Here is a 25,433-nt window from a genome sequence, read left to right as displayed (position 1 = left end):
TCTTCACCATGTCTACATGACTAAATGTTAAAGAGCTGCTGACACCTGATTGGCTGCGCCGTTCAGACATCGTACTCACAAGAATCAGACATATGTTTGTGCAGCCTCGGGCCACAGCGATCACTCACAGAGTCATAATGAATGAAAATAAAATGAGACTGAACAAATTACAACACTTCACTTTCTCTGATTTACCTCACAGGCTACGTTTGTATTTTAGTCACATGTTCAGTTACTTCCTGTGTGTATTAAAACTGTTTCCTGTGAGGAGAAATAAAGACAGACGGCCACACGTTAAAGGCAATAATGACACTTTAATGACACTTTAATGCTGAGGCAGTAAGAGACACAGTGAACTGAAAGCATCACACACACACATCCTCTTCATCACCACCACCACCATCATCAGTACCATGTGACACAGAGACGAGGACAGACAGACGAGGACAGACGAATCCTTCAGGATGTCTTCAGGTCACTTCAGAGATAATATCGATCGATCAGGTTATAGATTGTATAATGCTGTTTATATACTGAGCCCCGTCGTGGAGCTGATTATTACACGCTGAGTAATTCAGAAGCTGTTTAATTTATTCATACACTTTAAAGGAGCAGTCCGCCACTTTTCAAACAGAAACACCAAGAGGAGACGCATTAGCAGCATCACACAGTGGGTCCACCCGCTGACGTCACACCTGAGGTCTGTGAGCCAATAGGAAGAGAGGGAGCAGCCGTGTCACTTCCTGCTGCAGATTTGAACACGTTCATCTAAAGACTGAACGGCTTCTTTGTAAATGAACTTTACGTTAAAGGGTCGACGCTGACGAACAGCTGACTGAGTGACAACTGTGGAGCTGAGGGACACATATTAGGAATAGTCTTATAATTACAGATACAAGAATGTTTCACTGATAAAATAATTATTTATCAGTGATGAACTGTCGTTATCTCTTAATATTTCTTTTTGATGCTGAATTGTGAAGCACTTTGTCAAGTTTAATGAGCATAATTAACTCTGCATTCAAGCCTGATGTGAAGTGTGCGTCCAGTCCTTTGGTCTTATCACATTTAACCATAGTTGTCTTTGTTTTTGTTGACGGGCAGTGGCGGCTGGTTTTGAGCCATGACTCCTTCTATTCTGGCTCCCAATAACACAACAAGACAAACACATTTTAACACTCCTATGGAGCCTACAGCCCTGTGGGGGAGAGGCAGCTGCACCTCCAGCTGATAACATGATGTCACTGTGATGTCGACACTAAAGCAGTCTGTACCAGACACTGGGAAAAAAAAAAAAAAAAAAAAAAAAGCCAGGAGAATCTCTAAAGATCTGAGCCACCTGGATCACAGGTCAAGAAGAAAGTACCAGATTAGCCCCTTTTCCACCAACATTTCCAGGAATTTTTATTCCCAGGGATTTATTTACCTGGGTAAAATAATTCCTGGTAATGTGTATGGTTTGTTTCCACCTCACCTAAAGTTCCAGTAAATTTATTCAAATCAGCGTGATGACGTAGATGATTCGGCATGCGGCATGTATTTGGCTCCGCCAGTTCATTGGCTGGTTACGTGCTGGTGTAGAGAGTTGGGGCTGTTTGTCTCAGCCAGCAGCTCAGTGTAAAGTATTTTAAGATAAGTGTCAAACTAAGTTAGTCTACATACAGACAGCTGTCATTAGAGCTCATTAGGAACAATCCACCAATGTAGACAGCGATATTCAATATGCTCCGCGTCTCTCATCCACCGACACTAACGTTATGTCTGACACTATGACCTTTAATATTTTAGCCCCGGGGCTAATTTAGTACCAGGTGTCAGTGCCTATCCTGCATCAAAACAGAAACGAATTGATGCTTGTAGAAATTAAATAAAGTTTTCAGCGGCTGCCCGTACCAGGAAGTGCGGAATGCTGCAAGTGTGTGTTCCACCAATCAGTGTTCTTCAGCAAACAGCCCCGCCCCTCAAGAATTCTGGGTAATTTGAAAAGTCCTACCTCCCTACTAGGTACTTTTTCCAGGGTAAATTTGAGGTTGAGGGAAAGTTTTTTAACCGGGTAATTTCGGTGGAAATGCGCAGAGGTTTTTCAGAATTCCGGGTAATTGATAAAAGTTCCTGCGGTGGAAAAGGGGCTATATAGACCAGAACTGAGAGACTCTTTGAAGGGGACCTCTCTGAATCACCACTTCTTCTTCTTCTTCTTCTGTGGTGGTTTTGTGTCACCGACCAGCTGTTGTATTACACCAACTTTTACACAACAGTTTGAGCTTCATCTGGACAGAACTTAATTATTGAGCAAAAATTACTTAACAACAATCAAAGTGAACTTATTTGTTTTCTGCTTTTCAGTTTCTGGCAGTACAGGAAGTGACTCACCTCCGACTCTCTTCTGATTGGCTCAAAGACCTGCAGACTCCAGATGACTCTACTGTTTACCCGACCAGCGGACTACAGGACGAACTGCTGACTAGCCCCATTAGCTAACAAGGTAAACTCAGATGGACTGGAGGTTGTTGGACGTTAATTTTCTCTCTTTTGGTGGAGCTAACAGTTTCCACCTGCTTCCACTATTTGTGCTAAGCTAAGCTACTCATCGTCTCGTCTGAGTCTGGAGAACACGAGGGTTTAATACATGTAGAAGTGTCCCTTTAATAAGAAGAACAGAGGACCCGGGACGCCTCCCTGAGGATCCCCACATGATGCTCAAACAGAGAACAGGAGTATTTTCTGAAATATCGGACTGTTCCTTTAAATCTAACGTCTCTTTTTGCTACAGGGGATTTAACACTGTTAAAGTTCACAAGACGGTTTCCTCCAGAGTTTCTACAGATGATCCGGATCCAGGTCTTCCTCTGGTGCTGGTTCCAGTCTGATGAAGAGCACGAAGAATAAGCTCAGTCAGTTTATTGAGGAATTCTGATCCAGGTCTTCAGTCAGACTAACTGGAGTCCACAAGAGTCTGTTGATGATGTCATCTTCAGTTAGCCAATCAGAGGGTCAAGTTACAGATTCCCAAATGTCCAGAGTCCTGCCTTAACGCAGAACATCAGAGAACCTTTTCTTGGTTCATGTTCTCTGGGTCTGTTATGGTTCTAGTCCTGGCACTTCCAGGTCCATTTAGGTTCAGGCAGGATCGTCTCAAATAAAAATCTTTTCACCTGTTTTCCAGGAGCACAGGAACCTTTTTAAAGCCTTGAGAACCATTTCAGGATCCTTGGTAGGAACTAGATTTTTTTGACAACCCAAGAACATTTTTAACACCTCAGAAATGTTTTACGAACCCTTTTAAGAGCTCAGGATCATTTACAGGAACCCAAGAACCCTTCCAGGATTCCAAGAACCTTTCCAGGAACTCCTTAGGCACTCATGAGCCTTTTTGGGATCTCAAAACCTTTTCCAAGAGTGCATTTGGTGTCCAGTAAATGCTTCAGGGAACATTTTATGGAGTCTGGGAACCTGTTCAGGAAATCTTTAGGAATTCACAAAATTGTTCCAGGAACCCAAGAAATGCTTTAGGATCTCTCTTTTTTACAAGAGCCTGGGAACTTTAAGGGCCTCTGAAACTTTTTAAAGAACCGTTTTAGGCACTCCGGGGCATTTTCAGAACCAAGAAACCTCTTTAAGAATTCACAAACTTTTTAGAGGAACCCAGGAGCCCTTTTTCAGGAACCCAGGATCCTTCTAAGGAGCTCTGGACCTTTTCCAGAAACGTAGGGACCTTTTTGAGAACTCAGAACCTATAAAAAAAAAAAAGTTTAAGAAATTTACAACGTTTTGCCGGGACCCACACATGTTTTTAGCTGTTCAGGAACCTCTGTAGAAACAAAGGACCTACCCCAGGAACCCTTTTCCAAGAACAAAAGAGTGCTCTGGGGACTCCAAAACCTTTACAGGAACTTTTCAAGAAACTCAACCAAGGCATTACCCCTGGTTCCATCAGAGGATCCTAGTTCAGGTTCTACTTCCTTGGTTGAATTTGGATCTGGAGTACAGATCTCAGGAATATTTGTTTTAGAAAGAATTTCTAATAATGTGACACAAAAAACATCTCTGTTTCCTCAAAAGTTTTTCTTCTTCTGGGGAAAATAAAAACATGTTGAGTTACGGGGTCTAAACTGAGACCAGGATCCAGACTGAGTCCAGGCTGAAGAAAGTCTGATGGATTAAATGATTTTTCAAAGTTCGTCCACATTTTTCCATTTTCAGACCCCCTGACCATCCACCCACCCTACAGGAAACACCAAACACATCCTGCTTCCTTATTGGGTTGTCCGTCCATCAGCAGGTGGAGGTGGAGGCAGTGAGGTCGTAACCATGACAATGAGCCTCAGGACTTGTTGTCGTCGTAGAGGTCGAGCGAGGCCTGAATGTCCGGCAGCTCCATCTCACAGACGACGCTGCGAGGAGACATCGAGTTCCTGTTGAAGAAGTGACCGCCGCCTGACGACACAGAAAAACAATCAACATCCACGTCAGAACGAAAAAGACTTACACGACAATGTGCGCCGTATGAGTCATGTAAATATATTACATACATGTACAAATATATGTGGTTATAAAACAATACTGTTAGAATCAAACTACGCCACATTTGTCAATATTCAATAATTTATTAACAGACAGCAGCAGACAGGAAGTTGTGTTTGTTCTGCCCTCAGATCATCAGCTGGATCAACACCAACATCACTATTAAAATAAATTAAATCTATGATGCAGACTTTCAGAGTTTCAGCTCACACTGAGGATCTATAAGACTGATCTGATGACATCATCAGGTGTGTGTTTATGATGTCACTGGCTCCGTCTAGTGGACAATTTGAGACACTGCAGCAAAACCAACAGACACTGAAGGAAAGGACGATATAACCTGGATTCATTTCTGCCCGACACAGCGACCAGGATCATCTTTGATTAAATCATCCTCTTGTTCTGTGGTCGTCTGAAACTGAGTTTTATTAAGCTCTATCACAGTTATCATAGATCTACCAGATCTCTTCTGCTCCATGACAGTGTGAAGTTGGTTTTCTGACACACGGCTGAAATACCTGAGGCACAGACATGGCATGACACGTCTGCAGCAACATGTCTGCAGCAACATGTCCGCAGCACAGTGTTACTAATATAATGGAGAGAATCTGCTGCAGTGACCTCAGAGGCTGAGCTCAGGGTCGTTATCTGTGTGAGCAGCGTTCAATGTTTCTCAACAGCTGCTCCTGTTTCATATTTGTGTCTGTGTGACTCTGAGGTCGTCCGACGTGAAAATCCTGTGTGAAGAACACCTACAATCTGTTTAAATATGATTAAAATAAAGACCTAACTGAACCAAAGGCAACGTCACACAGCAGAGCAACCTTGTGGCTGATTCGACATTTCACATTAAAACTAATCAAATCAATGCTCCCTGTAGTTTAATCAATACACCTTATTAATTCAGTCCATTAATATAACCTGTATGTTTACAGACATGATCAGTGCAGTAGTGTAGAGCTGCTTTCTGACAGTGTCAAGTTGCTCTATGAGAGTATTAATAGTGTCAAGTTGCTCTATGACAGTATTAATAGTGTCAAGTTGCTCTATGAGAGTATTAATAGTGTCAAGTTGCTCTATGACAGTATTAATAGTGTCAAGTTGCTCTATGACTGTATTAATAGTGTCAAGTTGCTCTATGACGGTATCAATAGTGTCAAGTTGCTCTATGACAGTATTAATAGTGTGAAGTTGCTATGTGACAGTATTAATAGTGTAAAATTGCTCTGTGACAGTATTAATAGTGTCAATTTGCTCAGTGACGGTATTAATAGTGTAAAGTTGCTCTATGATGGTATTAATAGTGTAAAATTGCTCTATGACAGTATTTATAGTGTCAAGTTGCTCCGTGACGGTATTAATAGTGTAAAATTGCTCTATGATGGTATTAATAGTGTAAAATTGCTCTGTGACAGTATTAATAATGTCAAGTTGCTCTATGACAGTATTAATAGTGTGAAGTTGCTCTATGACAGTATTAATGGTGTAAAATTGCTCTATGACAGTATTAATAGTGTGAAGTTGCTCTATGACAGTATTAATAGTGTCAAATTGCTCTATGACAGTATTAATAGTGTCAAGTTGCTCTATGACAGTATTAATAGTGTCAAGTTGCTCTATGACTGTATTAATAGTGTCAAGTTGCTCTATGACGGTATCAATAGTGTCAAGTTGCTCTATGACAGTATTAATAGTGTGAAGTTGCTATGTGACAGTATTAATAGTGTAAAATTGCTCTGTGACAGTATTAATAGTGTCAATTTGCTCAGTGACGGTATTAATAGTGTAAAGTTGCTCTATGATGGTATTAATACTGTAAAATTGCTCTATGACAGTATTTATAGTGTCAAGTTGCTCCGTGACGGTATTAATAGTGTAAAATTGCTCTATGATGGTATTAATAGTGTAAAATTGCTCTGTGACAGTATTAATAATGTCAAGTTGCTCTATGACAGTATTAATAGTGTAAAATTGCTCTATGACAGTATTAATAGTGTGTAGTTGCTCTATGATGGTATTAATGGTGTGAAGTTGCTTTATGACTGTATTAATAGTGTGAAGTTGCTCTATGACAGTGTAAAGTTGTTCTATGACGGTATTAACAGTGTCAATTTGCTCTATGACCGTATTAATAGTGTAAAGTTGCTCTATGACAGTACTAATTGTGTAAAGTTGCTCTATGACAGTATTTATAGTGTCAAGTTGCTCTACAACAGTGTAAAGTTGCTCTATAAAAGTGTAAGGCTATCACAGTGTTAATTTGCTTTAGGCTGAATGTAAAGTTTAGTTGCACCTACAGTTATGTGTTGGCACCAGTATCAGAGTTCAGTTGCTCTGTGATTGCAAAGTTGCCCTGTGACTGTAAAGTTTCCCTGTGATTATAAAGTTTCCCTGTGATCATAAAGTTTCCCTGTGATTATAAAGTTGCTTCGTGATTATAAAGTTGCCCTGTGATTGTAAAGTTGCTCTGTGATTATAAAGTTGCCATCTGATTGTAAAGTTGCCCTGTGTCTTGTGTTTATGGTGCCGTGCCATCATGTCCTGCTGCTTTCTTACTGGTCACAGCGATGGTGATGTCAGCAGGGGTTCTGGGCGTGGCCTCAGGGTGGGGGGGGCTGAGTGGCTCCAGGCTGATGGACGGCTGGTTGCTGTCACCCAGCGTTGCTCTCTGGCTGCTGGACGCCTGACTGACGCCCAGACGCTCCACGTCCAACACCACGCTGTCCACACAGGGGAGACTGGTCTGAGGACGGAGACAGGGGACAGGTGTTAGAGACACACGTGGTGTGTACGTGTGTGTGTGTGTGTGTGTGTGTGTGTGTTAATGATGTCATCGATGACTCACCATGATGCCCAGAGCCTTCAGGATGTTGAGTTTACACATGGGACAGGTGCAGTGCTCGTTCAGCCACGGGTCCACACACACCTTATGGAAGACATGTCTGGAAACACACACACACACACACACACACACACACATAAATATCAGAGCATCAGAACACAGATCTGATCCAGGACCAGTACATGATGTTTTATACTGACTGATACTGGGCTGACTGGTGATACTGGGCTGACTGATACTGGTCTGACTGATCCTGGTCTGACTGGTGATACTGGTCTGACTGATACTGGTCTGACTGGTGATACTGGGCTGACTGATACTGGTCTGACTGGTGATACTGGGCTGACTGATACTGGTCTGACTGGTGATACTGGGCTGACTGATACTGGGCTGACTGGTGATACTGGGCTGACTGATACTGGTCTGACTGGTGATACTGGTCTGACTGATACTGGTCTGACTAATACTGGTTTGACTGATGATACTGGGATGACTGATACTGGTCTGACTGATACTGGGCTGACTGGTGATACTTGTCTGACTGATACTGGTCTGACTGATACTGGTCTGACTGGTGATACTGGGCTGACTGGTGATACTTGGCTGACTGATACTGGTCTGACTGATCCTGGGCTGACTGATACTGGGCTGACTGGTGATACTGGGCTGACTGGTGATACTGGGCTGACTGGTGATACTTGGCTGACTGATACTGGGCTGACTGATACTGGTCTGACTGATCCTGGGCTGACTGATACTGGTCTGACTGGTGATACTGGGCTGACTGATACTGGTCTGACTGGTGATACTGGGCTGACTGATACTGGGCTGACTGGTGATACTGGGCTGACTGATACTGGTCTGACTGGTGATACTGGTCTGACTGATACTGGTCTGACTGGTGATACTGGGATGACTGATACTGGTCTGACTGATACTGGGCTGACTGGTGATACTGGTCTGACTGATACTGGTCTGACTGGTGATACTGGGATGACTGATACTGGTCTGACTGATACTGGGCTGACTGGTGATACTTGTCTGACTGATACTGGTCTGACTGATACTGGTCTGACTGGTGATACTGGGCTGACTGATACTGGTCTGACTGGTGATACTGGGCTGACTGATACTGGTCTGACTGGTGATACTGGGCTGACTGGTGATAGAGTCCAGTGCGTCATTAACGTATGAGTGTGTTCAGACTCACTTGCAGGGCAGGATGCGGACCACATCGTTCAGCTGGTACGCTTCGATACACACCGCACAGTGGTTAAAATCTGGATCAGTTTCCTGCAAACAAACAAACAAACACACACACACACACACACATACATACACACAAACATGAATATGTTAACGTGACATCGAAACTTCACAAATTAAAACCTGTTGTTTTCTGGTCACAACTGGTAGTTTTCAGCTTCTATATGAAATATAGACGCCTCATTGGCTGCTGGATCATACGTCAGTGGTGCCGCCATTTTGGAGACGGAAAGACAGGAGACAGGAGCAGCAGTTTTTCAGGATAAAAAGCTTTATAACATTTATATTTCTCAACCATCTGCAGTGAGACATTTTTACATTCATGGGTTTATGTTCAACATGTAGCAGAAAAATAAAGTTTAGTCTCCAGTTAATTATAATGTGAATATTTAGTGTCTAATCTTTGCTGGACGCTCAGTAGAGGAGTGTGTGTTACACTGACAGGAACTGAATCACTGATGTGCTGGAAAATAATTCATGAGGAACTGTAAAAACTCTTGTTTGTCAAACATGAATTTGTCTCATTGTCCTGATTAATACCTGTGGAGACATTTCTATAGAACATAATTTAATGTGGAGGCAATCAACTTTTTAACTAGCTAGCACGTTAGCTACAGAACACTGTTTGCTTGATTCTGTCAGAATATAGAAACTGTCACCTCTGATCATTTTACAAAGGACACCACAAGAACACATGTTCTTTCTTTCAGTTGTATAAAGTCAGTTTAGTTTGGTTCTGTCTGCACCCACACACCATCCTGGGAAAATAAAGGCTCGCTAACATTAGCACGCTAGCTACATTATCAAACACTGGTGGGCAGAAACAAACACCGATGATCCACCTTCTGTTTGATAATCTGAACATGTGTTCTTGTGGCGTCCTTATCAGTGGTGAAAGTTTATGTATTCTGTTATGATCAAGAAGATAATAAGCAGACAGCGTTAGCTAGCTACATGCTAGAAAGATGAAAAAAGAAAAAAAGTCACCCTGGGAGTCATATATTAAATTTGCAGATGATACTGCCGTAGTTAGCTCACTGAACCAGGATGAAATTGGGCATGGACCTGTTTTGTGAGCTGGTGTGAGGCGTCACATTTACAGTTAAATATATCAAAGACCAAGAGAGTTATTCTGTGTGTATATGTGTAATTTATGTATGATATGTCTGTGTAATCTATGTGTGTCATCGTATCTACAGAGTAGATGTATGTGTTTTACGTATTGTGCTGTAAACAAAATTGCCCCCCGGGAACATTAAAGGTCTTCTAAGTCTAAGTGTCATCTGGAGGTCAACATTAACTAGACGTTAAAGACGTCTTTACCTTGTCTCCTTTCTTCACCGTCCTCGTGGTCAGCTTCCCGATGGCTTTCTTTGCTGCATCACCAAGACGACGCTGAGGGACAGAGAGGAAGTTACTACAGGTCAAACAGGAAGTGGACACATGAACACATATGTGACAGTACTGTCAACAGTACTACTGTCTGTGAGGCGTGTGTACTACAGTACTGTCAACAGTATTACTGTGTGTGAGGCATGTGTACTACAGTACTGTCAACAGTACTACTATCTGTGAGGTATGTATACTGTCAACAGTACTACTGTCTGTGAGGCATGTGTACTACAGTACTGTCAACAGTACTACTGTCTGTGAGATATGTATACTGTCAACAGTACTACTGTCTGTGAGGCATGTGTACTACAGTACTGTCAACAGTACTACTGTCTGTGAGATATGTATACTGTCAACAGTACTACTGTCTGTGAGGCGTGTGTACTACAGTACTGTCAACAGTACTACTGTCTGTGAGGCGTGTGTACTACAGTACTGTCAACAGTATCACTGTCTGTGAGGCATGTGTACTACAGTACTGTCAACAGTACTACTGTCTGTGAGATATGTATACTGTCAACAGTACTACTGTCTGTGAGGCGTGTGTACTACAGTACTGTCAACAGTACTACTGTCTGTGAGGCGTGTGTACTACAGTACTGTCAACAGTACTACTGTCTGTGAGATATGTATACTGTCAACAGTACTACTGTCTGTGAGGCATGTGTACTACAGTACTGTCAACAGTACTACTGTCTGTGAGATATGTATACTGTCAACAGTACTACTGTCTGTGAGGCGTGTGTACTACAGTACTGTCAACAGTACTACTGTCTGTGAGGCATGTGTACTACAGTACTGTCAACAGTATCACTGTCTGTGAGGCATGTGTACTACAGTACTGTCAACAGTACTACTATCTGTGAGATATGTATACTGTAAACAGTACTACTGTCTGTGAGGCGTGTGTACTACAGTACTGTCAACAGTACTACTATCTGTGAGGTATGTATACTGTAAACAGTACTACTGTCTGTGAGGCGTGTGTACTACAGTACTGTCAACAGTACTACTGTCTGTGAGGCATGTGTACTACAGTACTGTCAACAGTATCACTGTCTGTGAGGCATGTGTACTACAGTACTGTCAACAGTACTACTATCTGTGAGGTATGTATACTGTAAACAGTACTACTGTCTGTGAGGCGTGTGTACTACAGTACTGTCAACAGTACTACTATCTGTGAGGTATGTATACTGTAAACAGTACTACTGTCTGTGAGGCGTGTGTACTACAGTACTGTCAACAGTACTACTATCTGTGAGATATGTATACTGTCAACAGTACTACTGTCTGTGAGGCGCGTGTACTACAGTACTGTCAACAGTACTACTGTCTGTGAGGCGTGTGTACTACAGTACTGTCAACAGTACTACTGTCTGTGAGGCGCGTGTACTACAGTACTGTCAACAGTACTACTGTCTGTGAGGCATGTGTACTACAGTACTGTCAACAGTACTACTGTCTGTGAGGTATGTATACTGTAAACAGTACTACTGTCTGTGAGGCGTGTGTACTACAGTACTGTCAACAGTATCACTGTCTGTGAGGCATGTGTACTACAGTACTGTCAACAGTACTACTATCTGTGAGGTATGTATACTGTCAACAGTACTACTGTCTGTGAGGCGTGTGTACTACAGTACTGTCAACAGTATCACTGTCTGTGAGGCATGTGTACTACAGTACTGTCAACAGTACTACTATCTGTGAGGTATGTATACTGTCAACAGTACTACTGTCTGTGAGGCGGGTGTACTACAGTACTGTCAACAGTACTACTGTCTGTGAGGCGTGTGTACTACAGTACTGTCAACAGTACTACTGTCTGTGAGGCGTGTGTACTACAGTACTGTCAACAGTACTACTGTCTGTGAGGCATGTGTACTACAGTACTGTCAACAGTACTACTGTCTGTGAGGCGTGTGTACTGTCAACAGTACTACTGTCTGTGAGGCGTGTGTACTACAGTACTGTCAACAGTACTACTGTCTGTGAGGCGTGTGTACTACAGTACTGTCAACAGTACTACTGTCTGTGAGGCATGTGTACTACAGTACTGTCAACAGTACTACTGTCTGTGAGGCGTGTGTACTGTCAACAGTACTACTGTCTGTGAGGCGTGTGTACTACAGTACTGTCAACAGTACTACTGTCTGTGAGGCGTGTGTACTACAGTACTGTCAACAGTACTACTGTCTGTGAGGCGTGTGTACTGTCAACAGTGCTACTGTCTGTGAGGCGTGTGTACTACAGTACTGTCAACAGTACTACTGTCTGTGAGGCGTGTGTACTGTCAACAGTGCTACTGTCTGTGAGGCGTGTGTACTACAGTACTGTCAACAGTACTACTGTCTGTGAGGCGTGTGTACTGTCAACAGTGCTACTGTCTGTGAGGCGTGTGTACTACAGTACTGTCAACAGTACTACTGTCTGTGAGGCGTGTGTACTGTCAACAGTACTACTGTCTGTGAGGCATGTGTACTACAGTACTGTCAACAGTACTACTGTCTGTGAGGCGTGTGTACTACAGTACTGTCAACAGTACTTCAGGGTCAGCAGATGCTGATGAGGTGAAGTGAAGGTTGTTCTGCAGCAGATGGAGAGAGGGGGGAGGAGGAGGATGAGGAGGAGGGAGACAGAGTCCTGAGAGGAAGGTTATATTACAGTGGGGGGTGACTACCCACTGCTCCATTAAACTTTCAGCAGAGATTCACCTCATTAAATATTAATGTTCATCTGCACAACGAGAGGAGGAGGAAGAGGAGGAGAGGGGGATGGGAGGATGAGAGGAAGAGGAGGAGGAGAGGTGTATAAGGGGGGATGAGAAGAGTGGAGTTAGCCTATTAGCTGCGTGTTAGCTGTGTGTAAGCCTCTTAGCTGTATGTTAGCATATTAGTGCTATATTAGCGGTGTGATAACCTGTTAGCTGAGTGTAAGCCTGTTAGCTGTGTGTTAACATATTAGCTCTATGTTAGCTGCGTGTTAGCCTGCTAGTCTGTAAGCAGTGTGTTAATCTGTTAGTAGTATGTTAATCTGTTAGCTGTGTGTTAGTCTGTTAGCAGTATATTAATCTGTTAGCAGTGTGTTAGTCTGTTAGCAGTGTGTTAGTCTGTTAGCAATGTGTTAGTCAGTTAGCAGTGTGTTAGTGTGTTAGCAGTGTATTAGTCTGTTAGCAGTGTGTTAGCCAGTTAGTGTGTTAAAAGTGTGTTAGTCTGTTAGCAGTGTGTTAGTCTGTTAGCAGTATGTTAATCTGTTAGCAGTATGTTAGCCAGTTAGTGTGTTAGTGTGTTAGCAGTGTGTTAGTCAGTTAGCCTGTCAGCGGTGTGTTAGCCAGTTAGCAGTGTGTTAGTCTGTTTGCAGTGTGTTAGTCAGTTAGCGTGTTAGCAGTGTGTTAGCCTGTCAGCAGTGTGTTAGACTGTTAGCTATATGTTTGCTTATTAGCTGTACGTTATCTGTGTGTCAGCTTGTTAACTTTACATTAGCATTTTAGTGGTGTGTTAACGTGTTAGTTTTGTATTAGCATATTAGCGGTGTGTTAGCCTGTTAGTTTGTAAGCGGTGCTTTAGCTTGTTACCTTTAAATTAGCATGTTAGCGGTGTGTTAGCATATCACCTGGCTGCGGTCACGGGCGCTGGTGTAGCGGATCTTCTGGATGAAGTAGAAGATGAGCCAGGCAGACGAGATGATCATGAGGACGATGAAGGAGATGGAGACAAAGACCAACGAGCCTCGGTTGATGTTTTTGGCAGAACCACGTTGGCCGACCACCACTGAGACCAGGACGGTCAGGTTCCTCTCTAGGTGAGCCAGGATCTCTTTACCGTACGCCTCTGTAATCATCACCGCCACCGTGTCACCGGTACCTGAATGTACAGAACCAGGGACAAGTAGAGTCAGGACAGGTTACTACACTGTATTGCAGTGTGACCCTACTACACTGTACTGCAGTATAACACTACTACACTGTACTGCAGTATGACAGTACTACACTGTACTACAGTGTGACACTACTGTACTGTACTGCACTATAACACTACTGCACTGTACTGCAGTATAACCATACTACACTGTACTGCAGTATAACAGTACTACACTGTATTGCAGTATAACAGTACTACACTGTATTGCAGTGTGACACTAATACACTGTACTGCAGTATAACCATACTACACTGTACTGCAGTATAACAGTACTACACTGTATTGCAGTATAACAGTACTACACTGTATTGCAGTGTGACACTAATACACTATACTGCAGTATAACCATACTACACTGTACTGCAGTATAACAGTACTACACTGTATTGCAGTGTGACACTAATACACTGTACTGCAGTATAACACTACTACACTGTACTGCAGTGTGACCCTTCTACACTGTACTGAAGTATAACAGTACTATACCGTACTGCAGTATAACACTACTACACTGTACTGCAGTGTGACACTACTACATTGTACTGCAGTATTACAGTACTGCACTGAACTGCAGTGTGACCCTTCTACACTGTACTGTAGTATAACAGTACTATACCATACTGCAGTATAACAGTACAACACTGTACTGCAGTGTGACACTAATACACTGTACTGCAGTATAACACTACTGCACTGTACTGCAGTATAACCGTACTACACTGTACTACAGTACTACACTGTATTGCAGTGTGACCCTACTACACTGTACTGCAGTGACACTACTGTACTGTACTGCAGTGTAACAGTACTACACTGTACTGCAAGATAACACTACTACACTGTACTGCATTGTGACACTACTGCACTGTACCGCAGTGTAACAGTACTGCACTGTACTGCAGTGTAACAGTACTACACTGTACTGCAGTATAACACTACTACACTGTACTGCATTGTGACACTACTGCACTGTACTGCAGTATAACAGTACTACACTGTACTGCAGTGTAACAGTACTTCACTGTACTGCAGTATAACAGTACTGCACTGTACTGCAGTATAACACTACTACACTGTACTGCAGTGTAACAGTACTACACTGTACTGCATTGTGACACTACTGCACTGTACCGCAGTATAACAGTACTACACTGTATTGCAGTGTGACACTACTGTACTGTACTGCAGTCTAACAGTACTACACTGTACCGCAGTGTCACAATACTACACTGTATTGCAGTGTGACACTACTGCACTGTACCGCAGTATAACAGTACTACACTGTATTGCAGTGTGACACTACTGCACTGCACTGTATTGCAGTGTGACACTACTGCACTGTACCGCAGTATAACAATATTGCACTGTACTGCAGTGACACTACTGCACTGTATTGCAGTGTGACACTACTGCACTGTACTGCAGTGTAACAGTACTACACTGTACTAGTGTGGCACTACTGCACTGCATTGCAGTGTGACACTACTGCACTGTACCGCAGTGTAACAGTACTACAATGTACTGCAGTATAACAGCACTACACTGTATTGCAGTGACACTACTGCACTGTACCGCAGTATAACAGTACTACACTGTATTGCAGTGACACTACTGCACTGTACCGCAGTATAACAGTACTACACTGTATTGCAGTGTGACACTACTGCACTGTACTGTATTGCAGTGTGACACTACTGCACTGTACCGCAGTATAACAGTACTACACTGTATTGCAGTGTGACACTACTGCACTGCACTGCAGTGTGACACTACTGCACTGTACCGCAGTTTAACAGTACTACACTGTATTGCAGTGTGATACTACTGCACTGTACCGCAGTATAACAATACTGCACTGTACTGCAGTGACACTACTGCACTGTATTGCAGTGTGACACTACTGCACTGTACCGCAGTTTAACAGTACTACACTGTATTGCAGTGTGACACTACTGCACTGTACTGCAGTGTAACAGTACTACACTGTACTAGTGTGGCACTACTGCACTGCATTGCAGTGTGACACTACTGCACTGTACCGCAGTGTAACAGTACTACAATGTACTGCAGTATAACAGCACTACACTGTATTGCAGTGACACTACTGCACTGTACCGCAGTATAACAGTACTACACTGTATTGCAGTGACACTACTGCACTGTACCGCAGTATAACAGTACTACACTGTATTGCAGTGTGACACTACTGCACTGTACTGTATTGCAGTGTGACACTACTGCACTGTACCGCAGTATAACAGTACTACACTGTATTGCAGTGTGACACTACTGCACTGCACTGCAGTGTGACACTACTGCACTGTACCGCAGTTTAACAGTACTACACTGTATTGCAGTGTGATACTACTGCACTGTACCGCAGTATAACAATACTGCACTGTACTGCAGTGACACTACTGCACTGTATTGCAGTGTGACACTACTGCACTGTACTGCAGTGTAACAGTACTACACTGCACTGTATTGCAGTGTGACACTACTGCACTGTACCGCAGTGTAACAGTACTACAATGTACTGCAGTATAACAGTACTACACTGTACTGCAGTGTGACACTACTACACATTTTACTGTGCATGTTGTTTTAATGTATTTTAATATTTACGTTTTCAAATTGTTTTTGTTTGGTTCAGAAATCAAGTTTATAATAATGATTATTTTTTTCTCAGCAGATCAGATTGTTTCTGTTTGTGCTCTCTGACATTCAGCACCAGGACCATAACACACACACACACACACACACACACACACAGACACACAGTGTGAGGTCACAGTGACCTCATCAATTAATGACACATTCCAGTCTATATTTAGACCTCGGCATCGATCCTCAGGAAGTCACTCCTCACACTGTCCTCCTCCTCCTCCTCCTCCTCCTCTCAATCACAACTTAAAGGAATATTTCCACATTGCAAGCTAACTGTTTTCCCTTGTTTCCAGTCCTTATGCTAAGCTAAGCTAACAGTTTCCCCTTGTTTCCAGTTCTTATGCTAAGCTAAGATAGCTGTTTCCCCTTGTTTCCAGTTCTTACGCTAAGCTAAGATAGCTGTTTCCCCTTGTTTCCAGTTCTTACGCTAAGCTAAGATAGCTGTTTCCCCTTGTTTCCAGTTCTTATGCTAAGCTAAGCTAACAGTTTCCCCTTGTTTCCAGTTCTTATGCTAAGCTAAGATAGCTGTTTCCCCTTGTTTCCAGTTCTTACGCTAAGCTAAGATAGCTGTTTCCCCTTGTTTCCATTCTTATGCTAAGCTAAGCTAACTGTTTCCCCTTGTTTCCAGTTCTTATGCTAAGCTAAGATAGCTGTTTCCCCTTTTCTATGCTAAGATAAGGTAGTGGCTCCTCTTGTTTCCAGTCTTTATGCTGAGCTAAGCTAACTGTTTCCCCTTCTTTCTTGTTTTTATGCTAGACTAAGCTAACTGTTGTTTCCCCTGATTCTAGTATTTACGCTAATCGAAAATAGCTGTTTCCCCATTTCCAGTCTTTATGCTAGGCTAAGCCAACTGTTTCCCCTTGTTATGCTAAGCTAAGATAAACTGTGGCATTTGGACTCTGACCTTCATGTCCCATCTTCACCGTCTTATTGGTGGAGTTGTTGTAGATGAGGACCGCCGTGGCGTTGTAGGCTGCCGCCTTCAGGATCTTCTCTTTAAAGGTGCAGTTTCCTCTCTGCAGCAGCGCCACCCAGTGGACGTTCCTGGGAGGGACCAGGAAACGAGTGTTGGGGTCGCAGCCCTGCCGGTCCACCACTGAGGAGACACAGCGTTAGAATGGTTACTGCTCTAGTTACCACTTCACTGATAAAACACAACAACATCCTCTACTGCCATCATCACCATCATCATCACTGTCTTCCTGCTGCTGTTAACAGCAGACATGTTTCTGTGTGTTTGTTTTTGGAGCGTCCCAGAGCCATGTGATCTCCAGGGTTAAAACACAGGTGTTGCAGTGAACCTGGAGATCTTTGTGTTCACAGTGTACAGGTTAAAGGAACCACAACACGGACAGAAAATGAAACCTGTCTGAGGACAGTTTGTTCCAGAGGATCTGAGTGTTCACACAGATCCACAAAACGCTGACTCATCACTCGGAGTTCATTTGGAGGTCTGAAAGAGGCCAAGAGTGAAAAGACCCTCCGACTGACTTATTGATCATCAGGTTGCATCCTCACAGTCATTTTCTGATCACCTCATCATCACTGAGTCTGTATTAGTTATTGGATATAACCGTTGTTCTGTCCCTCTGCAGGATGATTTAAGTATGTATTGATGTCAGGATCAGTTCTAACAGATATTAAAGCTCAGCTGGTGCAGAAAGTCAGAGCTGCAGTGTCCTTCTGTGAGGGCAGTCTGACTGTAACCTGACACCTCCAAGCCCGCCGCAGTGTCCCACTACTACAGTACTACTGCATAAACTACTACATATATTACAGCCACTCTGACCTTCAGCCACACCACAGTGTCCCACTACTACAGTACTACTGCATAAACTACTACATATACTACAGCCACTCTGACCTTCAGCCACACCAGTGTCCCACTACTACAGTACTACTGCATATACTACTACATATACTACAGCCACTCTGACCTTCAGCCACACCACAGTGTCCCACTACTACAGTACTACTGCATATACTACTACATATACTACAGCCACTCTGACCTTCAGCCACACCACACTGTCCCACTACTACAGTACTACTGCATATACTACTACATATTTTACAGCCACTCTGACCTTCAGCCACACCACACTGTCCCACTACTACAGTACTACTGCATATACTACTACATATTTTACAGCCACTCTGACCTTCAGCCACACCACACTGTCCCACTACTACAGTACTACTGCATATACTACTATATGCATAACTGTTTCCCCGTCTTTCTTGTTTTTATGCTAAGCTAAGATAGCTACTCCCCCTTGTTTCTTGTTTTTATGCTAGACTAGGCTAATTGTTTCCCCTTGTAGTATATATTCTATTACATATACTATAGACACTCTGACCTTCAGAACCAAACTGTCAATCTGTGCCAAATTAAGAGCACACCTGGATCAGTAAAGCGTGAGTATAGGTGAACAGGTATCTGGTCTGTTTTCTTTTCTTTTTTATTGTGTTTTTTAAATTACATACTTACCGTAAAATTTCTATTAGTAGCCCAGGCTATTATTTGCTTAAATTACAGCACTCAACAGGCCTATATTTGGGACAGGCCTTTAATTCCTTTCACACAAAACTGTTACTCAGCAAAGATCAGGAAATACAATGCTCAAAAAAATGAAGAGAACACCTAAATCCCACATCAGAGCTTGATGAACAAATTATTCAAGTGTAAAATCTTTACTGATGTACATTGTTTAGTTAGCTGAGAGCCAAATGACATAACAACTGTCGGTGGAAACCAAAACCATCAACCCACTGAGGGCTGGATTCAAAATCAGCGTCAAACATTTAAATCACAGGCTGATCCATTGTGTGAGAATTTTATCACATCAACTCATCTTCTGACTCAGTCGTGTGCACAGCCCACGCCTGCCTGTATGACCTCTTGACAACGTCTGGGCATGCTCCCGATGAGTCACATGTGCTCAGTGTGAACCTGCTCTCGTCTGTGAAGAGAACGGGGCGCCAATGGTGGACCTGCCAGTTCTGGTGTTCTCTGGTGAATGATGGAGCTGCACGGTGCTGGGCTGTGAGCACAGGTCCCAGTAGAGGATGTGGGGCCCTCATGCCACCCTCCTGGTGTCTGGTATCAACCTGACTGGGCTGCAGGTCCCGCCTCATGCTACCAGTAGTGCCAAGGACACTAGCAGAAGACCAAACTAGAGAAGAATCAGTCAGGAAGGATGAGGAGAGAGCAACTGTCTGTGGACACCACATGTAAAACCACTTCCTGTTTGTCTCTCCATTGTTCCTGTTGTCTCTTTGATTTGACCCAAAGCAGCTGAAACTGATTCACAATCACTGGACTGACCTCTCTGAAGTTTACCTAACATCCTGACAGACTGGGACCATTAAATATTCCCTTCATTTTTTTGAGTAGAGTATGATCAAATTCTTTATTTAAAGCAGTTTGAATATTAGTTGTATAAAGATGAGACTTCAGGTAATGTGTGAGCTATGAATCATTCATCTGATCTAACTCTGACAGACAGAGCATCAGAGCATCACAGAGTTACATCACCCGACATACTGACACAACACCAATTTATCCTGTTAAAACAATACTCACAACTTGGATTAATGTGTTTGTGTGTGTGTGTATTTCAGGCTTGTGTGTGTATGGCAACAGAAGGAAAGAATTTAATTTCCCCTCTGAGATTAATAAAGTATTTCTTCTTCATAATAATCAAAATCTATTTCTTTAAACAAACTGCAGTCAACAAGCAATTATTTACTTATCACATAAAGAGCATCTGTGTGTGTGTGTGTGTGTGTGTGTGTGTCTCTTATGTTGCATCCCTTTCATAAACAGCAGTGATACGAGGCTATCTCTAAATTATAAAAGAAAACAGACCAGTTAAGCTGCAGTGACAGTCTAAGCCAGGTGTTGTCACACAGGTGAACTCTCAGGTACCAAAATTTGGTGCTAGGGCTGCTTGAATTTGGAAAAAAATCATAATTACGATTATTTTGGTCAAAATTGAAATCATGATTATGCAAACGATTGTGCAGCACACATGATGACTTATATTATTTACATGACGGCATGTCATTTCTGTCTCTACATGGTCGCAAGTTTACAATTCATCTCTGCTCTCTGTATCGAGCATGGCAGAGTTTGGCCCCGATGCATGCACGCACACGCGCACACACACACACACACACACACACACACACAAACACAGACCAACCTCTCTCGCTCTTCCTCTGCCATTTTCCGCACACTGTTTTTGAAATCTTCAGCGATCACCTGCCCCTCGCATTATTCGTAGTTCACCTACTAGACTGGCTCGTGGAGTGAACAGAGGAGGGGAGGGGGCGGTATTGTGCGTGCACGGCTTCCGTAGAAGACAAAATAAAATCTCCAGGCATCTGTGACCAAAAATAGTTTACTCTCGATTTCACTGATTTTGAAATCGTTTGACCTGAAAATCATAATCGCGATCACCAGACGATTAATTCCACAGCCGTATTTGGCACCGCCAGTCGGTTCTCTGTAGTTCAGACGTAATTTGGTCATTACTCTTAAATGTATGGTGACTTCAGTACCCAACCCTGATGGTAGGGGTCACACACAGACAGGTTTGAATTATGTGAAGCCGAAGGCGTGTAGACGTGACGGATCGCTGACAGAACCAGGAAGAACTTGTGTAAACAGCAGAGCCAGTGATGTCATCGTCAACAAAGTTAATCCTCTAGATCCTCAAACATGCAGCACAAACATTACTAAGGTGAAGCAGTTCACTGTCGGGGGTCGTGGTTTCAGACTCACCTCAATTCGTCTCCAAACAGCGTGGAGAACATCAGAGTGAAATGTAAACGACAGGCTGTCAGACAGAATCAGACGATGTAGAAACACCAGAAAAAAAATCTGAATTTTAAAAAAGGGCCAGAACTTAAAACATGTTTCGGTTTTATTATAAATGACTTTAAAGTGTGAGAGGTCACAGCAGAATCTGAACCCCCCTCCTCCTGCTCCTCTATCCTAAGCAGACAGCGTTAGCTAGCAAGCTTCACTAGCTTTGTAGCTAGCATGCTAGTTCACTAGTTGGTGGAAAAGGTTGCTACATGGCTAACATTATTTTCCCAATAACATTCCTAAAAATATATTTAGCAATCTATGTCTGTACAACATAAAATTGCAGCTCTGGAACTCACACATGGAGACGTCTTAAACGGCGGCTCTCTGGCTCTGCTGGTCGCTGTCTGCCCCCTGAGCTGGGGTTTGTCCTGACTGCACTGTGTCCCCGACTGGAGGTCAGTCTCTGGAGCTGCTGCCCACTCTCCTCCTGGTGAGGCGGGCTGTAGCGGCGGGGAGTGAGGCGAAGGACACACTGTTCGAGGCTCTAGCTAACGTTAGCTACATAAAGATGAAGCTACAGCTGTGAGCCTTTGGCTCCTGTTATTACTATTATTATCGTTTTATCTCCATTTATGAAACTCTTCATGTAGAACAGCCAATAGGAACGCCCTCTGTCTGAAATGACCTGTGATTGGACAAAATCTCCTGACAACAAGACGAGGAGCAGGAGACCAGTTTTCTCTCAGAACGCTTAAATTACAATATGATCAAAGGTTATTTTGTGATTTTTGCCCAATAACACCTAAATTAAACGGCCTACTGCAGCGTTAAGTAGAGAGTGAGTGTTTTATGCTTCTCAGTTTGTATGATGAAGAAACTCCTTTGATTCTGTCACATAAAACTCTTTAACGTAACACCAGAGTGTTTGTGATACTGAGGGAAAGAGTAATGAATGACTGATGAGATCTGTCTGACTCAACTGTTGCATCTATAATCATAAACTCACAGTGAGGTTGTTTCTGCAGTGATGATCACACAGGTGTGTCATGTGACTCTGAGCTGCAGTGATGATCACACAGGTGTGTCATGTGACTCTGAGCTGCAGTGATGGAGTCAGTATAAAATCAGACACACTGTCAGAGATCAGATATTAACACACAGATAAAATCATCATCATGTGTTTAGTGTCATAAACAATCTACTGACCTATAAAGACATAAACTCTTTGTGTCTCTCAGGACTTTTGTCCATGTTGGGATACATTTATTTCAGTGATCTGATTGGTCAGAGGTCAGGTGTTGACAGGGTGTTGCTCCAGAGCAGGTGAATTGTTCAACATTAGTTACCATGGTGATTTGTCACCATAAAAAGTGGACAAACTTCATAAGACTGAAAACACTGAAGTTACCTGACTGACCCTCAATCCTGCTTCACAGAGCTCAGGTGTGTTGTGACTTCAGGTGTGTGACCTCAGGTGTGTGGCCTCAGGTGAGTTGTGACCTCAGGTGTGTGACCTCAGGTGAGTTGTGACCTCAGGTGAGTGACCTCAGGTGAGTTGTGACCTCAGGTGTGTTGTGACCTCAGGTGTGTTGTGACCTCAGGTTTGTGACCTCAGGTGTGTGACCTCAGGTGTGTGACCTCAGGTGAGTTGTGACCTCAGGTGTGTTGTGACCTCAGGTGTGTTGTGACCTCAGGTGTGTTATGACCTCAGGTTTGTGACCTCAGGTGTGTGACCTCAGGTGAGTTGTGACCTCAGGTGTGTGACCTCAGGTGAGTTGTGACCTCAGGTGTGTTGTGACCTCAGGTGTGTTGTGACCTCAAGTGAGTTGTGACCTCAGGTTTGTGACCTCAGGTGTGTGACCTCAGGTGTGTGACCTCAGGTGTGTGACCTCAGGTGAGTTCTGACTTCGGGTTTGTGACCTCAGGTGTGTGACCTCAGGTGAGTTGTGACCTCAGATGTGGTCTGACCTCAGGTGTGTGACCTCAGGTGAGTCGTGATCTCAGGTGTGTGACCTCAGGTGAGTTGTGACTTCAGGTGTGTGACCTCAGGTGTGTGGCCTCAGGTGAGTTGTGACCTCAGGTGTGTGACCTCAGGTGAGTTGTGACCTCAGGTGTGTGACCTCAGATGAGTTGTGATCTCGGGTGAGTTGTGACCTCAGGTGTGTGACCTCAGATGAGTTGTGATCTCGGGTGAGTTGTGACCTCAGGTGTGGTCTGACCACAGGTGTCTGACCACAGGTGTGTGACCTCAGATGTGTTGTGACCTCAGGTGTGTGACCTCAGGTGTGTTGTGACCTCAGGTGTGTGACGTCAGGTGTGTTGTGATGTCAGTACCTCCGTGATGTGGTGCAGGTGCGATGACGACACCCCTGGTGTCCACTTTCGGTGAGTTCTGTCCATACGTCCCGTCGTCGCTGCTCATCATGTGGATGGTGTTCCCTCGTCCGTCCAGCACCGTGGCGTTCACCGTGGCGCCCACGTACTCCTCTGACACCATGTTTCTGTCAGAGCGAGCCGCCAACACTGAGCGACAGAGGACCAGGACCTGGACCAGGACCAGGACCACCGGGACAGGTAGCTGAGTCCACCTCAGGGACATGGTGTCTCTGTTACATCCAAACTGTCAGGAAACAAAAAGAAATTCCTTTAAACAACCACTTCCTGTCCTCGTGAGGACCGCAGTGTCCACCTGTTTGTTTTATTAATGTCCTCCAGTCTGTTTATGGACATCAAATGTCCCGGATGTCTCCAGCGGGTCCTCACAGTGTCTACAGGCCCTGGTTCATGCTGAAGGGGACAGGACAGACCGTGGTGTCAGTGTGTCTGTCAGAACATGGAGCATCATCACCAGGCCAACATCTGGACCTTCACGACTTCCGTCCTCACACCGTCCGCGTGTAAAAACACACGTCACTCTCAGACCTCCGGTGAATAACGGCTCGTTTTAAGGCGCCGCGGTGAATCCGGTACCGTGACTCAGTGTTAACACGACGTTTAAAAGCGGCGCTCGCAGCTGCTTCAGTCCGCTTTGTCTTACCGTCTGCAGGCGGACAGACAGGCAGGCTCCCGGGCTGCGGACCCCCGCCTGCCTCCGCTCTCCTCCTGCCTCCTCTGCCGCTGTTCTCCCGGTGAGTGTCCGGTGGGGCTCGGAGGGTTCACGGCCGTTGGATCCTGCTGTTGGTCGGTGTTTTATTCCGGTTTTGTTCCCGCTGGTTGTTGTCACGGTGCGGAGGCTCGAGCCCCGTCTCTCCGTCTCTCAGTTTGGGGCGCACTGCGCAGGCGCAGAGCCACGGCACGGGGAGGCGGCAGACAGGGCGCGTGTGCGTTACCTTCATGTTTAGGTACCTGAGATTTGGATCAGCTGTCGCGATACCTGCCGAGAGACAGACCGACCGACCGCCCGCCCGTCCGTCCGTCCGTCCGTCTGTCTGCTTATTGTAACTCTCAATTATCACAATACAGAAAATAACAACAACAATAATAATAATAATAATAATGATCTTTAGCAGCTGATGTGGAGCTTCCTCTCTGCTGCTGCTGTCATCAATTTGTAGCCAAAATTTTTTTGATTTCTTTGTTATAACATTTTTATTTTATTCTATTTTTTAAATTGCATTTCCTTTTTGATACAGTAAGTGCTCCCAGGGACTGTGCACATTAATAAACCTTTCTGTTTATGTGTGGAAACACTCACACGTGCACAGTTACCACTGTATTCATTCATTCATCCACCTAAAATTACTGATTTTTCTTTTGTGTGTTTTTGTCCTTGTACTGACCGTCATCTAGTTTGTTTGCACTCTTTCTACAACCACAGATATCACTGGCTGAAATACTTTCTGTGCTCCACACAGCAGCTCCCGTACATCTTCTCTCTGTTTCATCATTTCATATGTTATTAACATGTACCCACCCCTGCCCTCCTGTCTGTGTGTCATCATGTGTCTTTGTTATTGGAAATAACATTTATAATAAATGAATAAATAAACATTTCTCTGAA

The 25,433-nt window shown here is 43.8% G+C and overlaps 1 protein-coding gene across 1 annotated transcript; it reads right to left on the bottom strand.

Annotated features, from left to right (window-relative positions):
* Window positions 1–298: 298 nt before the first annotated feature.
* rnf130 (ring finger protein 130) lies at window positions 299–24,723 on the bottom strand. Its single transcript, XM_033627612.2, has 8 exons — window positions 23,768–24,723; window positions 17,519–17,710; window positions 13,640–13,890; window positions 9,956–10,027; window positions 8,577–8,659; window positions 7,370–7,466; window positions 7,081–7,267; window positions 299–4,437 (listed from the first exon to the last, which is right to left on the bottom strand). The coding sequence occupies exons 1-8, from the start codon at window positions 24,030–24,032 to the stop codon at window positions 4,325–4,327; spliced, it is 1,260 nt and encodes a 419-aa protein (XP_033483503.1). The 5' UTR covers window positions 24,033–24,723; the 3' UTR covers window positions 299–4,324.
* Between the last annotated feature and the right edge of the window lie 710 nt (window positions 24,724–25,433).

This window comes from Epinephelus lanceolatus, chromosome 7, assembly GCF_041903045.1.
Source record: "Epinephelus lanceolatus isolate andai-2023 chromosome 7, ASM4190304v1, whole genome shotgun sequence".
Lineage (NCBI taxonomy): Eukaryota > Metazoa > Chordata > Actinopteri > Perciformes > Serranidae > Epinephelus > Epinephelus lanceolatus.
This window is presented reverse-complemented; position numbering and strand designations above follow the sequence as displayed.

Coding starts and splice junctions, on each gene's coding strand:
- rnf130 (XM_033627612.2), bottom strand. CDS start 24,032: ATGTCCCTGAGGTGGACTCAGCTACCTGTCCCGGTGGTCCTGGTCCTG. Junction 8,660..9,955: donor CGGTGAAGAAAGGAGACAAG/GTAAAGACGTCT, acceptor GTTTGTTTGCAG/GAAACTGATCCAGATTTTAA. Junction 4,438..7,080: donor CATCACCATCGCTGTGACCA/GTAAGAAAGCAG, acceptor CTGTGTCGTCAG/GCGGCGGTCACTTCTTCAAC.